Below are 18,057 nucleotides of genomic sequence, written 5' to 3'. Positions count from 1 at the left end.
TCCGCCTCCCGGGTTCACGCCATTCTCCTGCCTCAGCCTCCCGAGTAGCTGGGACTACAGGCACCCGCCACCTCGCCCGGCTAGTTTTTGTATTTTTAGTAGAGACGGGGTTTCACTGTGTTAGCCAGGATGGTCTCGATCTCCTGACCTCGTGATCCGCCCGTCTCGGCCTCCCAAAGTGCTGGGATTACAGGCCAATTTTCTATATTAGTCTATTCTCACATGCTATAAAGAAATACCTGAAACTGGGTAATTTATAAAGGAAAGAGGTTTAACTGACTCACAATTCTGCATGCCTGGGGAGACCTCAGGAAACTTACAATCATGGCAGAAGCGGAAGTTAACACATCTTATATGGTGGCAGGTGAGAGAGAGTGCATGAAGGAGGAACTGTGAAACACTAATAAAACCATCAGATCTCATGAGAACTCACTCACCTTCATGAGAACAGCATGAAGGAAACCATTCCCATGATTGAATCACCTCCCAACATGTCCCTCCCTCGACATATAGTGATTATGGGGATTACAATTTGAGAAGAGATTTGGGTGGGGAAACAGAGCCAAACCATATCAATAGTACCTAGACAATTGTTACCTTCTGATGAACAGTTACTCTCATTATTAGTTAATAAATATTTAATTCCCCCAAGCTTTTGTATTAAAGTCAATTACAGTGGTTCCTCAGTATCCTTGGGGACTTGGGTCCAGGATACCAAAATCCAGGATACTCAAATCCTTTATATTAAACGACACAGTATTTAGATATAACCTATGTGCATCCTCTGGTATGTTTAAAGTCATCTCTCGATTACTTATAATACTGAATATAATGCAAATGCTATATAAATATTTGTAACACTGTATGTTTTCATTTGTATTATTTTTATGTTGTATTGTTACTTTTGATTTTTTTCCAATATTTTTCATCTGCAGTTGGTTCAATCTGGAGATATGAAGCCCACTGACACAGAGGGACAGTTGTAATGTTATACACCCTCATACAAAAATTCTTTCAATACTTCTGCAAGATTGTATTTTATCTGGGTCACTGCTATCAAAAAGTAATTACATTTTATTTATGCATCCACCTGAGAATTTGTCCTTTAACAAGTGGTGGAAAACAACAGAACCAAATATAAGATGTAAGTATAAGGTCTTGGAACTCTCCATCTTCAGATAACTTACCTTTTGATTAGAGAAAAGATTGATACTACAGTTTAGTGGTAACTATTTGTCTCTTCTGTAGTCTATGTCAAACCGAAGTCATTTTTAAACAAGTTAGGTCTAACTGTAACCCTAATATGATTGTACATTCAAATACTTCACTCCTCTTGATGTCATTAAGTTTACACTTCTCTATTTAGTTAACACTGATTAATCAACATTAGGTTACCAATAAATAGTATACTTCTCTACAAAGTAACAAGTTGCTAAGATACATATTGTACACATACTTAAGAAAATATAAAAAGCAAGATATGTATCAGTGTCAAGGCCAAATAACTGTTTAAGGCATTATTCAAGGGAGAAAAGAGAACCTTGTAGATTGTACTGCCCCACCAAAATTGTAAAACTTCTTTCTAGCAAAGCTAAGGATCAAACATTGACAGCAATTGCAGGTTAAATTAGATCTCCTTCATAATATATTCCTGGACTGATTTGAGGGCAATTTTGACTGTTTACTTAAAAGGTTAATTTTAGTTGAAGACTGTAAATATCAATCTCCCACACATTTAAAAAATTAAGTACTGCAAAACTCAAATCTCTTGGATCTGCTTTTTCTAAATTCTAAATTTTTACACCAATTAAAACATTTTAAAATCTTCTTTTCTCACTGTCTTGATCCATTTGTGTTTTATTTCATTTTTCTGATCTAAATTGACCTTGTTTAAAAAAAGAGAGAAAAATTGCTGTTGAACATCTCAGCACTTTTTTTTTTTATCTAAGGGGGTTTTCTACACAGTCAATTTAAAGAGAAGCAGTTATTTGCCACATTGGCCTTTCTAATCTTTCCTCTACTTTCATTTGCTAATTCCCAGTACTCAGCTATGTAAACTGCCTGAGTTTGTCCAGTAAATGACCTTTCTACTCAAGCTTCAAATTCAGTATTTTGTGGAGACCTAACTAATCCTTTGATAAATCACAGGATAACCTAAAGTGAGAATCAAGTGTCCCAGCAGTTTTAGAAATTTGTGAAGGGGCTGGGCGCGGTGGCTCAAGCCTGTAATCCCAGCACTTTGGGAGGCCGAGACGGGCGGATCACGAGGTCAGGAGATCGAGACCATCCTGGCTAACACAGTGAAACCCCGTCTCTACTAAAAATACAAAAACTAGCCGGGCGAGGTGGCGGGTGCCTGTAGTCCCAGCTACTCGGGAGGCTGAGGCAGGAGAATGGCGTAAACCCGGGAGGCGGAGCTTGCAGTGAGCTGAGATCCGGCCACTGCACTCCAGTCCGGGCGACAGAGCGAGACTCCGCCTCAAAAAAAAAAAAAAAGAAATTTGTGAAGGGAAAGACTCCTAGCATGCTTCTGTTTCCAGGCAATCTTTGGCTTCTGGGGAAAGATACAAATACTGCAGGAGAGAGAAGAGTTACTTTTTAATTTAAGGTGAACAAACATACTACAAAAGGGCATAATGATTTATTATATCATTTATGTATATATTTACGTACATATATACATTTTCAAATAACAGGAAGCAATCCCTAAAACCAGAAAGAATAAAGCATCAATTTATTATTCTTCAGAGAGCCCATGAGGTCAAAAATATCACAATTGCTTAGACCATTGGGTTCTCCGGCCACTGCTAAAGAGAAGAGAATCTTATGATTTGTACTCCCCCACCATTCATAATTTAACTTCATTTCTCCTGTTTCAACAAGCTGACAAATAAACTAGGAAAATAGTATTATTTACAGTTTACTTGTAAATACCAGGGGGTTAATCCTTTGCCTAAATTCACATAGTTTGGTAGTTTCTGCATTAAGATTTGAACCCAGATTTTCCACTTGCTAATCTTACTATCTGATAGCTGTGTGCTGCATAATTTTTGTCTGTACATTAAATGATATTTCATCAATTGGAGATTAAACTTGTGTTCAAGCTCAAACTCATTAATAAATTTTTACTATTTTCTTGAGTTATCAGTGCTCTAACAAAGCTCGAACATTTAATTTACATCTTTTTTTTTTTTTTTTTTTTTGAGACGGAGTATGGCTCTGTCGCCCAGGCTGGAGTGCAGGGACCGGAATTCGGCTCACTGCAAGCTCCGCCTCCCGGGTTTACGCCATTCTCCTGCCTCAGCCTCCCGAGTAGCTGGGACTACAGGCACCCGCCACCTCGCCCGGCTAATTTTTTTGTATTTTTTAGTAGAGACGGGGTTTCACCGTGTTAACCAGGATGGTCTCGATCTCCTGACCTCGTGATCCGCCCGTCTCGGCCTCCCAAAGTGCTGGGATTACAGGCTTGAGCCACCGCGCCCGGCCTAATTTACATCTTTAAAGAGTCTTCAAATATTTCTGGAAATAGATTGAATAAACACAAATGTACAGATAAATTTTACAGATAAACTGACAGTAAAAAATTGCAGCCTATTGGTTTTCTGTTCCCTTAAAAGTGAAATAAAATAAATTTGTAAAATAAGAAAACTGTGTAGTATTTCCTCAGGGCATTTTGGAGGTTCTCATTTTATCATGTCCCTTGCTTACCGCAATTCATACTAATCCCTAGAAATTCCTGGGAAGTTAAGATTGTAACATGTGTGTGTGTAAACACACACACACACAATTCCATATATATGATCAGGACTCACTGCAGTCTTGACCTTCAGGACTCGAGTGATCCTCCCACCTCAGCTTCCTGAGTATCTGGGACTATAGGCCATGCTACTACACCTGGGCACCTGGGTTTTTTTTTTTTTTTTTTTTCAGAGATGGGGATTTGCTATGTTGCCCAGGCTGGTCTTGAACATCTGGGCTCAAGCAAGCCACCTGCTTCAGTCTCCCAAAGTGCTAGGATTATAGGTGTGAGCCACTGAGCCCAGCCTGATTCAAATGTTAACCTCATACAGACACACCTCACAGACATATCTAGAAAAATGGTTGGTCATTTGTTGGGCATCTTATAGACCAGTCAAGATGACACATAAAATTAACCATCACATTTATATACTCTATTTAGGAGAATTCCCTTATAATATCCCAAAGGGAAGGTATTCTAAATCACATTCAATATTTTGAGATAATTACTAAGACATGTTCACTATAACATAGATGCCTGTTATAACAATACAAGATTTAATAGGAGTTGTGTTTTGTCCTGTATGCTTAATGGTCATATGAAATATTTTAAATTCCTATATTTCACAAACACACACACGCACGTGCATTTATCCCAGAGTGATTAAATTTGGTAGTTTATTCCACGCCTTTAAAAACAGGACAACGAAAATCTATAACAGAAACACTGATGCCTCATGAGGTAAGACACATGAATTAATGAAGAATTAGCTCCTCTGGAATTGAGATTACTAGTAATTAACAATGAAATTGATAGCTGATAAGGATACTATAATATATTAGTATTATAAAAATCCAATACAACCCTCAGTTTAGACATTATTATATTGGAAAATATTATTTTAGTAAAAATTTCGTAAGGTGCTGTGAAATAATTTGTCTCACTGTTTTAAAGTACAACATTAAAAAAAGGGTCCTCTTTTTGGCAATTTGCTTCTTCCTATCACTATCAATAATCTTACAAATATGTAGGTACCTATGATATGTCATCTGTATTCACATATTTTAAATCCCACAAATTTTACTGTAAGTAGATAATAATTATAAAAATCTTATAGCACATAAGATATTTATAGAGAACACTATAAATATAAGTTCATATTTATAAGTTATATATTTATAGGACAAAGTACACCTGAAATGATTTAAGTTTGAGCCATTTGTTTTTAAACTTCTCAGAGACTGTTCTGTTTTACTTTTTGTCAAATGAGACTCAGCAAATTTTAATCAACTTACATATTAAGATGATGTGTAAGTGTTTTATAGACAAGTACTTTTAATATTTGTTGCTTTGGAAGTGGGGATGGAATTGGGGTGGGTAGATCCTGCTATCTCTAGAGTATCCTTTTTGCTCTTAGAGTCTAATAATTTAAGGTAAGGAAGAGAAAAACGGGCTCTAACTTTATAAAAGAATAAATGATGGAAGTCTAGCAAATAGTAGACTATAATTAAGTTGAATCACTAAACTAAACCAAAGGTCAGCAAGCATGGATATTCTGCATATCAAAAAAATCATATTTAATCTACAATCATCCAAAACTACCAACATAAGATTTTTTTTATGTTATGAAACTGTGACTCATATGAAATATAGAGTATTTACACTGAAATAGCTACTTTTTTTATACTATTAGTCAATAAGCCATGAAGGTAAAATTACAATTTTAAGGAATAGAAAATTTTAAGAATCTGTACTTAGATGTAGACCACGTGTGTATGCTTTCTCTTAGTGATTTCTTATCAAATATTTACATTGCTTCGTCAAACAACCAGAGGTTTAAAAATAAGGCACAATCATTTTCATGAACCTAGACAGCATATTTTCTTGTATATGATGAAAGGCAGGGTTGATGGATTTCCATTAACGTTAATGCCTGTCTTCTCATTTCTCACCTTTGTTATTCAGTTGCTTAGAAGCAAATTAGTATTTTATTCAAATATATTTTTAATTAGCATAAATTGTATGTATTTATCATGAACAACATGAGGTTTAGAAGTACACATACATCGTGGAATGGTTAAATCTAGCTAATTAACAAAAGCATTACCTCACCTAGTTATAATTTTGTAGTGAGAACATTTTACATCTACTCACTTAGCAGTTTTCAAAAAGGGCATTATATTAAGTGAAATAAACCAGAAACAGAAAAACAGATGCTGTATGATCTCATTCATATGTGGAATCCAAAGAATTTGCTCACATAGTGGAGAGTGGAATGGTGGTTGCCAGAGGCTGGGGTGAGTAGGGAATACTGGGGAGATGTTGGCAAAAGAGTGTAAGTTTACAGTTAGATTAGAGGAATAAGTTCAAGAAATCTACTGTACGGCATAGTTAATACTGATATATTATATTCCTGAAAAAAACAAATTAGTATTTTACAAGAAACAGAAGAAATCATGGGAGCAGACCATAGTCGGACAGAGTGGTGTATCGAGAATGGTTTTTAAAGGATGTAAACATGGAGAGCTGAGTATATTATAAACGTACAAAAGGTATGTCTGATTTGAAAAAACACAATGAAAATAAACATAGTATGACCTCCTTTACAATTATGGATAAACTGTGCTCATAAATATACTTTCAGGAATAAAATGTAAAAGAAATTATTCTTGTAATATTGTCCCAAAGAACACAAAAGACGTAACAACATATATCACCAGAAATAGGCACCAACAAAAAAAAAAAATCCTAAATTCAGAAGACTGTACAAGCTACTTTTAGATCCATTCAGAACACACAGAGGATTATATTTCCTAATGGATTTAAATTATAAGAAGTAATTTGTTTCTCTCTGTGTCCATTTAGATATTGGCCAGAATGTTCGTCAATCTTAATTTTGTAATCAGTTTTAATTCTGAATTTTAGTGAGTGGGCCAAATAACAACTCAGGAGGCAAAACTTGCACTGTGTGGACCCACATTTAATGTATCTACTTCCACTAGTTCTAGCAATTGTTCTTGGATGAAAAAAGCGTTTTCAGAAAAAGCCTTTTTCAGTGAGTTGAGCCAAATGACATTTAAAAATTAACTTGTGCCTTGAAATCACAAAAGAAGATGTTAGCATAATAATTGTCATCATGCTCAAAGGTTGAAAATTTTATGAAGAGGGGAAAACGAAAGCACATTTAGCATGACTACACTATTGGAATGATTTAAGTAGACAGACCCAAGCTCTTTAGTGGAGGTAGGCAAATGCAAACACGCTTGGTTCCTATTTCTGGAAGGTCCATCAGTACCCGAGCCCAAGAAAGGGTAATGTGGACAATGGCTAGCTCAATGTCCATATAAAGAGTGAGATTTCTGACTTCCTGGAAAAGCAGAACATTCTGAGTTCCCAGGAGAACCCCTTCCTAAGTGGCAGAGGGCTGGTGAGACCAGTGATATTTAACTGGTTTGTTCAGCTAGCTCCCCAGAGATGTGTCAAAGTTCAAAGGAGGCTGTTTAAAGAAAACAACCCAAGTCAACCATAATGAGCCCATGTCACCTGGAAAGACCCTAAACAGTTTACTAGCAGACTCAAGAAGGAAGGTCCCAGGATACTTTTCATTCCTTCCCTTCAGTGAGTAGGCACAACAAAAAATTCCCAAGAGGCTCTTAAGAGTATGTAAAGATCCATTTTATGGTACAGTTAGAGAACAGGCTTTTAGGAAGCTGCTGCCAGAAAAGCCTGATCAATGTTGAACTATAAAACCAATTACAAGTGCTGGATAGTTCAGGGAACACACAGGGTCACTCACCTCCCTTTTCAGAGCCTTTCTTGGAGGCTTTCTGCCCTGCAGTAAACCAGTGAAAGATGTGAGGGCTCAGCCAGATAAAACTGAAAGATGCTTAATTATATTTGCAGATAATTTTTCACATAATTTTACTTTCAATTTTTCAGCAAATGATTAACATAATTTTAAATCATTAAAATTTACAAATAAGCATCATCTCTCTGAATCTATGTATCTCAATATGTATCTGTATAAATAATTCACAATCTCAATCAAATTATAGGTCATTATCATACTATTTGTGGGAAATCTGGAAACAAAGAATGAGCTCAGTGTCAAAAATGTGGTCACATTTAAAATAGCTTGAGTTTAAGCTTGCTTTCCTTAAACATCATGCAGTTTCAAATTCTGTCACAATTAAATTCTTTTAAAATTTGTTTTGTTTCTAGTTTTTAAATAATCCCAGCTTATGTCAAAGTAGTTTTGAATGCCTACATTATAACTCACATTGGGATTAGTTCTTCTCAGAACCTTAACATGACTGGATGGTATTAAAAGCAGGCAGATTGAACTAAAAGCATTACTATTTAAGAATCAGCATTAAGTTTCTATAAGGTTGTTCACTGACCCCATTTATCTCATTGAGGAGTGAATGATATATGACAAATGATTACATACAAAGAACCTGATGGAATAAACACAGAAAAGGTATTCTGCAATGACAAAACGACCCAAAGGCCAATTCAATCATGTGAATAAGGTGAGAAGAGTTGAGTTTGGAATCAGCCCTGTCCACCTGAAACTTCTGTGATGAATGGGAATGTTTCTCTGTGTTGTTACATCAGTAGCCTCTCACCTATTTTGGCTGTTGAAAACTTGAAATGGATCCCGGTGGAGGAACTACATTTTGAATTTTGTTTAATTTTAATTTCAATAGCCACATATGGATAATGGCTATAATGTTAGATGGCACAGGCCTAAATAAAATTATATTTTAAAGAAAGAGAAAACAATCAAAATATGGATACAAATTAATAGAGTTTAAAATAGGAAAATAAGTCAGGTCATCAAGGAAACACAGATGGGAGAGATTGAGCAAGCTGCACACTGGTGGAAAAAAATCCTAAATATAACACATTGTTTCTTTTATAAACAAAGTTTCACTGTGTGCTGCAGAATGTGCTTTGACAACTCACTCAGGTTTCACTGGACCTCCTTGGAGATAAAATAACTGCATAATTCCCATTATGTTTACAATTAGATCACAGAGACACTTTTCTTCACATAATATGTTACCACCATGCAGATCTTCCAATTGTGTAAAGGTCATACAAATTCATCATGGGGGATTGCTTAGCTTCCGTGAATTACTTTTAGGCTATACTCTATAAAAGTATTATCTACAAAGTTTTACATAATAGACTTTATATGTTTTTCACACAACGGAAACATCCAGCTGGTCTCCTGGAGCAGGATGACAATGGTTCCCTCCCCACACATCTGCACTACATCTTTGCTTATGGTTAGTGAGCCAGAACAAGTTATTAAGAGTGTAAGCTAAAGGAGAAAAGCACACTTTCCTATGACCCTGCTTAGTTATGGTAAACATGTCTTTCCTGAACTAAGGGTTTAAGCTAAATAGATTTCGAAGCAGAATTTAGGTATTTCAAGATATTTCTCTGAAATGTTTGATATGAAACATTTCCCTTCTTCCAATATTGTGCTCTTCAGGGTATCAGGAGAAAAAGAGAACAAACTTTGAGAAGACATTCTTAACTCCAAGTGATTATCTCCTGGTCAATTGGATTTAGTCAAGATCCCTTAAGAGGCATAATATTTTACTGAAGCAATTTCTTTCACTCAGTCATTCATGTATCCATTTATTATTTATTGAACACTCATATAAGGCAGTTACCTACTAACACTTGGTGGTAAGACAGTTTTAAAAATGTCACCTTGCCTGCCCTTGTGCATAGTCTCTAGTCTAGAGAGGAGCACATAACAGACAGGTTAAATAATATAAGATATAGTTAGAATATCATGGGAACATATTGGAGGAAAATTTAGCCAGAAAATTAGCGAGGCAAACAGAAAAGGTATCATAGGGAACATAATAGCTGATATGAGGCAGGTGCAAGGGAGGGTATCTCTGCATGAGGTAACCCCACTGACAGGTAATAGTATGCATGGGGATGAAGAATTCATTTTATTAAATCAAATATTAGATTTATCTGAATGTCTAGATCATGGTAGAGAATATAAATTTCAGATATAAAATCTGAAATTTAGGGGAAAGTTTGGGGGTCATTATGCACATTTGGGAGTATTTTCTAGTCAAAATTGTAAGTGCTATGAGTTCTATCTTGGTCGTTCTGCAGAACATGAGGATTAAAGGGAAAAGTACAGGATGTTGAGAGAATCCCAGCATGAAGGGGCATGAGTAGAAAAGAAATTCTAGAAAGGCAGCAAGAGAAAAATTATCTGAGAAGCACAAGATACCATGAGAATGAATGTATTTCAAGAATTTATGTATTTCAAGAAATTTCTCTAAAATGTTTGATATGAAACATTTCCCTTCTTCTGATATTGTGCTCTTTAGGGTATTAAGAGAAAAAGAGAATACACTTTAAGAAGACATTCTTAACTCCTACTGACTATTCTCATACTGATTTGGATATAGTCAAGATCCTCTTGGGTGGACATTTCAACGTTCTAATCAATAGATTCAGATATGCTTAAGAAATCGAGTCAAATAAAGAGCAAAAATCTATCTTTTGTTTGGCAATAAATGAAGTCACTATAAACTTAGCCGGACCAGTTTCAGCAAAATGGTGGGGAGAAGCTGGTTATAGTGGAATGAAAAGTATAAGGGAGGTAAGAAGTAAAGGCAGTGAATGAATAAAAATGCTCCTTTGAACATTTCAGATGAAAAAATATGTTTCAGAATGCTGGTTTCTGGCACTATCAATATACACAGTCAGTCACACCACTGTAAACCAGTTCTAGTGTGATGGTGAATCTTACAGCCAAGTTTCCTTAGGCTCATAATTAAAGGACCTGAGCCAAGGAATCATTAAAGCCAAAACCCCAAATATTAATGAAGAGCAAGGAAGCTAATGAATGTAAAGAGCTGGGAAAACTAGAAATTGCTATACAAATGTTAGTGATCATGGTCATTATTACTACAATTTGGTCTTGATAGATTTTGGTCTGTATATCAGCCCAGTTTATAATAGAGTTGAAAAGTCTCCCCCCATGGAGTTTGCAGAGCAGAAACATCAGTAGTTAACTTATGCATTATGCATATAATTTAGACTCAAGAGATCCAATGAATAACTGTGGTGAACTACAATTGCCCTCTTTAGACAGCTCAATGTGAACTTCCTGATAGAAAGAAAGCAGTCCAAAGTCCTATGTAAATGGTGTGATAATAACAGGAGGATTGGCTGCTTGCTTGCTTCTCATTTCAGTTGGATAATTTGAATAAATTCTTTATACAGATTGTAACTGCTGTCATTTTGATAATACTCCAACTTGAAAATTTGGATTGTTGGGTGCAGCCCCTTGCCAGCTCCAAACAAATGGAGGTTGGCTAATGATGGATTTGAAGGGCACCCTGGCGTCATTGGTAGACAGAATATTTCTTTGCTATGAAGTCTCCAATCGGGCAAGATTTTCTATTGCTGTTAAATAGGAGTTTATAAAACTCTAAAACTGCTGTAGACCCATAAACTGATGAGTGAACTGGAGCCTTCCTCTTTCACCCATAGAATCCCCAAGTTCAGTTTAATCAATCTCTTTGCCTTCAATCGTTTTGATTTATCTAAGATTAACCCTTCCCTCCTGCCATCCAAGGTACATAATTATCTCTGTAGCCTGTTTCCTTTTGACATCATTCTATTTTTTTCTAAAAGATTCACTTATTAAGCAAATATTATTGAGCACTTACTATATGTCTGACCTTACTTAGAGGGATATAACAGTGAACAAGATGAAGTTTCTGCTTTCAAGGAATGCATATCTATAATGGGAAATTGTCTTGAAAATATATCTCTCAATTCAATTAGACAGGTATTAGAATAAAGACGCATGCAGGGGAATGATCAATCTTCCAAAGAGCGGAAGGATGATGAGGTAGAATAGGGAAGTGTTTAACCAGAGTCCTAAAGGATTTTGACATATAGACAAGAAGAGGAAGAATATATCTCTTTTTGTTTTCTTGATGTCCTTGATTGTGCCTTATCCAACTTTGCTTCTCTTAAAGTTACAAAGATTTGAACATGAGAACTCCAAAATATTTAAATCAAATTCAAATGCTGCTAAGGTATCCTCTTTTATTCTTCTACCTACATATTTGTCTTGAACATGATATAATCTGCATGGATGGCGTTATTTTAATTACGTTTGTTTTAAAGGTTCTAGAAACATCATTTTTCTCTTCAATCTTTGCACTCCTAATTCTACTGCCAACCTGCATCATACTTCACAACTTCTCCAGTGAGTGACTTGAATTCTGATTATTTTCATCTATTTTATAAATTAAATCATATGTAAGGTTATAATTCTACTTGATCTCTTAGAAGTTACTGCTCCCTTCCACATATTTCAGATCTCTACAAATCCTAAAATCAAGAATTCTCAAACTGAGATTAACTGAGATTAATAAGAATTCTCAAACTGAGCTCCCTTCCATATATTTCAGATCTCTCAAATCCTAAAATCAAGAATTCTCAAACTGAGATTAACTGGAGTTGTCATCCATCAGCTATGATGCTGGCATCTAACATAATGCTAATCTTCAGTTATGTCCTTTTTAGCTCTCAAGATTTATGCATAAGTATGTAGTTTCTTTCTCCAGAGCTCCAAAACTGTTACAGGGAATGACTATTTTGATGTCTTAAAGATGAAGAAATGATAGATATGATAATGCCATTTTAAAAAGTTAGACCATTTGGAATTCCCAGAATTTATGAAGAAAGTACCCAAATAAAGGACATTGTGGGCCCTATCAATCTAGCTGCCTTTCTGTGATTAAAACAAGCAAAAACTAAACAAACAAAAGTAAAAGAGCAGGAGACAATATCATTGTTGCAGGTAGTATACATTTTGTGGGTGAAGAATACAAAACTGGTATTTAGAGCTGCTTTATAACAAGGGAAACATCACTTCTCTTGCTACCATTATATTGCTAGAATCCTTTCTCAAGTGTACACTAGACAAATTCTCTTTGGTTTGAGACTAAAGCTGTTGTTTGCCCAGATTAGTGTTTTGATCTTTGTTGCTGTTATTGCTGTTGTTTATTTAAATTCAGCTACACTCAGACCAAAGTCATTGCTAAAAGACATTCACATCATTTTTACTTTTCTGCATGCCATACTGATTAATCTGTTACTTTTGTTTCATTTGAAGTGTACACAGACAGCCTGAAGTGTTTGATGTTATTGGTTGCTGTGTCCTTAAGATATCATTATCTCATCATATAAGAACCAAAGTGGGAAGATTGCTTGAGCCCAGGAGTTCGAGACCAGCTTGGGCAGCATAGTAAGTTCCTGTCTCAAAAAATAATTTAAAAAATCAAATTAAAAATTAGGCAGGTGTGGCAGTGAGCACTTGTAGTCCCAGCTACTCAGGAGACTGAGGTGGGAGCATTGCAGTTGCACCCCAGCCTAGGTAACAGAGGGAGACCTTGCCTTTAAAAAAAAGAGCCAATGCATGTATTAACTAAACAACTCCAAAATCACTATACACGACCTTGAGCAAGTCACATAAATTTCCAGCCCTGTTTCTTTCTTTGTAGTCTTTACACAATGAAGTGGTTGCTATCAAATGACTTCTCATGTCCCTTTAGCCTCTGTCATTTTATGATAGGAAAGTTTTGGGGAAGAAACATACAGAAAAAGTCGACTTCAACATAGTACCACAGCATCTATATTCAAACTATGCATTTATAAAACATGCTTTTCTAAACACTTATATGGCTGCATACCTGAGATTTATACCAAATTTCCTATGTGGCTTTTGGACAACACTGAAAAATATAATTGAGGAATGGATATCAATGCTGTGTGATTGTGTGTGTGTGTGTGTGTGTGTGTGTGTGTGCTGTCATACATGCTTCAGAGGATAAATTGAGGATACTGTGAGAGTGTATGTCTATACCTCATCTAGACTTGGAGTTTTGGATTTAAAGAAAGGGCATGCAATGAATGAGGAGAGAGTGGGGGAGAAGCAGATGAGAAAACTTCAGGTGGGTAGACCTTGAAGCTGGAAGAGCTGGCTCACATTCTTTCCCTAAGAACAATGAAAGCCCATAGAAAGTTTTAGAGGGTGAAGTGATGTGATCAGATTTGCCTTTTTTAAAAAATTATTTTGATTCCTCTATGGAGAATGGGTTGAAGGTCAGGAAGGACTTAGGGAGCCCTGCTCACTGACAATGCATAACAAAACTTTCTTTGGATTTACTATCAATTCTTACCCAGGATATTGGTAGCTGCCCCAAAGTGCTCTCTGTTCTTCTCAAAAAACTCTTTCAAAGTGTTCTCACTTGTGTATTATCCTTTTCCTTATTTGTATACGTTATCTTTCTTACCACTGGTAGCTCTCTGCCTTTAATGACAAAACAGTGCTTTCCTCTGGCTTACTAAGTGAAATAAAAGGGCAAAGTGGGTCATGAAATGTTTGTAGTCCTACAGTACCATGTGCTTAGAAAAGTTCCATGCTTAGGTTAATACTCTACTGTCAATGCCTTAAATTCTTAAGTTTTAAACAAGAGGCTTGATATTTTCATTTTGCATGGAGCCCCCAGAATTATTTAGCTATGTATGAAACATACTTCCAGCATTGTAAACTAAGTGATTTCCTAGAGTATAAGCTCAGACTAATAATCTAATTTCTCCCAAAATATAAGCTCACCCAGCCTGATTAAAAATTTTAAATTCAAGTTGGATGTGGTTTCCAAGCATTTCCAGGAAAAAAAGATAAATTTTGTGTTTTTTAAAAAACAAACAAAAAAAAATCATAAGTTCCAACTGGTACTACGAATCCAAATACAAGATTACGGAGTTTTTGCTTAAATGTACTGATTTTACATCTGTGTCTACTTTGACCCCTGCTGAAAATGCTAGCTTTCACTGACACCCACATAACTGGCAATTTGCTTTTAACCACAATACATAGACAACAGTCCCCAAATAATAATATGATTACTGAAAAACACTTTAAGGTTTAATCACTGGCTTCAATCTTATGGAGTCAAATTATGATTTTTGGAATCACTTGGACAAGTTCCTCTATGTGAGGCTATGCCAACAACTCGTTAAATAATTGAAGTTTATTTGCATCATGTTTCTTTTAATTTGAAGAATTTTAAGAAACAGTTTAATAATTACATAAATGTATATTGTTCCAAAGTTAAATATATAAAACAAAGTGTAAAAGCCAAACATATTAGGAATATTCTAGGTTTTATTCCTGCCCCGTATGCTATCCTCTCCCCACTCCCACATCTACATAAACTTTTTTTAAAAAGTTATAGTTTATGCATCGAATTGTATAAATCCTTATTCCATGAATGTTGGCATTCTATAAGTACTTTTCACTACCTGAAGATCACTATATAATAGTATATAAAGGTATTTCCTGTATGGGCATGGTGGCTCACACCTGTAAACCCAGTAGTTTGGGAGGCCAAGGTGGGCAGATCACTTCAGCTCGGAGTTCAAGACCAGCTTGGGCAACATGGTAAAAACTTTGTCTCTGCTAAAAAAAAAATAAAAATAAATTAGCCCAGCATGGTGGTAGGCACCTGTAGTCCCATCTACTCTGCAGGCTGAGATGGGAGGATCACTTGAGCCTGGGAGGCAGAGGTAGCAGTGAGCCAAGGGCACATCACTGTACTCCAGCCTGGGCAACAGAGTGACACTCTGTCCTAAAAATAGAAAAGATAGTTCCTATTACTATTTATATACTCTTTTGTTTGGATGAGCTATAATTTAATCAGTCAGCCATATATTGCTGGGCACTTTTATTGGCAACCATTTTCTTTTGCATTTATAAATAACAGTGCAATAAATAGCCTTGAACATGTCTCTTTCTGTAACTTTGTCAGTGTGTCTTTGAAATAGACTCCTAAGAGAGAGATTGCTGGATCAAATGGTAAATGTGCATTCAATTGTTTCTATTAATATATACTGTCAGATTCCACTCTAACTTTTTGCATTGAGCAAGGCATGATAGTACCTTTTTAACCACAGTCTTGTTAAAAAAAATTCTGTTAAGCATTTGGATTTTTGCTAAACTGATGGGTAGAAACTGCATTTCTCTTATTAGGAGTGACTGAGGTTGAGGAACTTTATAAATATTTAAAGAACATTTGCATTGTCTTTCTGTGAATTGTGTGTTTATTTTCTAGCATTTTAATCATATGATTTTGGGTATAGTTTTTCCTTTATTTTTAGAAGACCTTCATATATTGACCTGCTAACTCTTTGTGGTAGAGTTAGCTAATACATTTTCCAGTTATCTTTTTACTTTTTTATGGTGTTTTTTGTCATGAAAAGGGGTCTCTGTGTGTGTGTGTGTGTGTGTGTGTCTGTGTGTGTTTGTAATGAAACTTTCCTCCTGGATTTAAAGTATAGTTAGGAAAGTTTTTCTTGCCACCCAATTATGAGAACAGTATCCATGTATTTTTTTTCCTCATACATGCATGGCTTTATATTATACAGTTAAATTTCTGACTCCTTTTGACTTCAACCTGGTATATAAGTTCAGAAAATTCCTAAAAATTTACCAACCAAGAGTCAGTACAGGCTGGCTCCAGTACAACACTGCTGATAGAGCACGCCATTGACATTGACAAACTGTCTTCTGGAGACCCATGCGTCCTTTCCATGTGTTGTTTCATTTTGTATGTTCTTAGTTATGACTGTGTATGTTTCCTGAAGTTGGAAAAGTTCCTGGTGCCCCAAAATTTCCAAGTCAAAAACCTCTTTGAACATGGAAAGAATATGCATTACAGCATTGGTGGCAGAATGAATCACTATTTAGAAAAAAAGCTTTTGCTATTTCTCTAGTTGAGATTTTTTGTTTTTAGAATAAACAGCAATCATTCAATTGTATGAAGTGCTGCCACTTTCAGAGTCAGCAACAGAAGCGGGACAGACAGTAGAGAGACAATCATTATGTATTAAATGGCCTTGTTTTTATTAATAGCAGATTGGCACTGATTATTTCTTATCACAGTCTATCCATTTTCTTCTCTCAAGTTTAAAAGATTTACCACCACCTCCCCTCACCGAAGAAAACAAGCAAACAAACAAACAAACACTATCTATGATAAATACTCACCACTACTGGAAGCATCATTCAGATTTAGCAGACCCCCTCCGAGCCCTCTGTAACTATGGTAACTATAGGTCCCATTTCCGTTGATGTACAGCACATCCTGTGAGCCTGGAACAGCTGATGTTGAGTAAGTGGCCTGGGTCGCCTCTGGTTTACACTGTTTGTCAGCTGGAGCAGACTCATCCTGCAAGGACAGACAGCATTCCATTATTTATCACCTCATTGTGCTATTTCACCTTGAACAGGACTACTTTGTTGTTATCTAAATATCTGCATTGAATAAGAAAAAATATATAGTGAATGTTAAGTAAGCACAGATGCACATTTTTAACATCTTCGCTAAAAACTAAAACAAGGAAAGCAAAATAACAATGTGGGCAGATTGGAGATGCAACAACTGACAGTTTTCAACTGAATATAAAATGACATGAAGAAAGTTACTCACAATAACCAAGAGGTGGAAGCAGCCTAAACATCTATTGACAAATAAGTGAATAAAGAAAATATGGTACATACATACAATAGAATACTATACAGTTTCAAAATGAAAAAACCCCATCATATTACAGCATGGATGAACTTAAGGACATTGTGCTAAGTGACATAACCACAAAAAAACCAAATATTGCATGATGCCACTTATGAGGTATCAGAAGTAATCAAAGACAAAGAATTATAAAGTAGAATGAGCATTTTCAACACTTGGGGAGGAGCTGCAGAGTCTTCTACAGAGAAGACCTGCAGAGTCTTCTACAGGTACAGAGTTTCCGTCATGAAGGGATAGAGGTGGAGTAGTTCTGGGCACTACTGCACAGCCACGTGCATTGGCTGACAATATTGTACCACACACTTGGAAATTGTTGGAAGGGTAAATTTTATGTTAAAGTTGTTTAAAATAACTTGCTAGGCTTTACAATTTAAATGAAGAGATATTACAATGGAAAATAAATATTGAATAAAAGTTGGGTTCTTGAAATCTGTTTTGCACCCTTTTATCTTCCTTTCTCTCCTTCTCTGTCATCTCTCTCTTCTTCTGTGTATGTGTGTGTGTCTTTCTCTTTTTATCATTTTATGTTTACAGAAAAATTTGAGTGCCGACTCCAAGCTGATTCCATTACATGCATTACAACAGACTGACAAGGACGTGAATTCATCCAAACCTTTCAGTTTTTTATTTGTTTGCTCATTTTTAAGCTACGCTAGT

General features: G+C 35.8%; 1 protein-coding gene across 4 annotated transcripts in view; it reads right to left on the bottom strand.

The window, feature by feature from the left end:
- The window catches only part of NOL4 (nucleolar protein 4), a 383,228-nt gene that overhangs the window by 11,062 nt on the left and 354,109 nt on the right, over nucleotides 1-18,057 (bottom strand). For all 4 annotated transcript variants that reach the window (XM_033178023.1, XM_033178024.1, XM_033178025.1 and 1 more), the window contains one exon: nucleotides 16,857-17,037. In XM_033178023.1, the coding sequence (XP_033033914.1) occupies nucleotides 16,857-17,037 (181 nt within the window). The remainder of the gene's footprint in view (nucleotides 1-16,856; nucleotides 17,038-18,057) is intronic.

Source organism: Trachypithecus francoisi, unplaced genomic scaffold (assembly GCF_009764315.1).
Source record: "Trachypithecus francoisi isolate TF-2019V2 unplaced genomic scaffold, Tfra_2.0 Lachesis_group19, whole genome shotgun sequence".
NCBI classification, from domain to species: domain Eukaryota; kingdom Metazoa; phylum Chordata; class Mammalia; order Primates; family Cercopithecidae; genus Trachypithecus; species Trachypithecus francoisi.
Note: the sequence above shows the minus strand (reverse complement) of the source record. Positions and strands in the feature narration are given on the sequence as shown.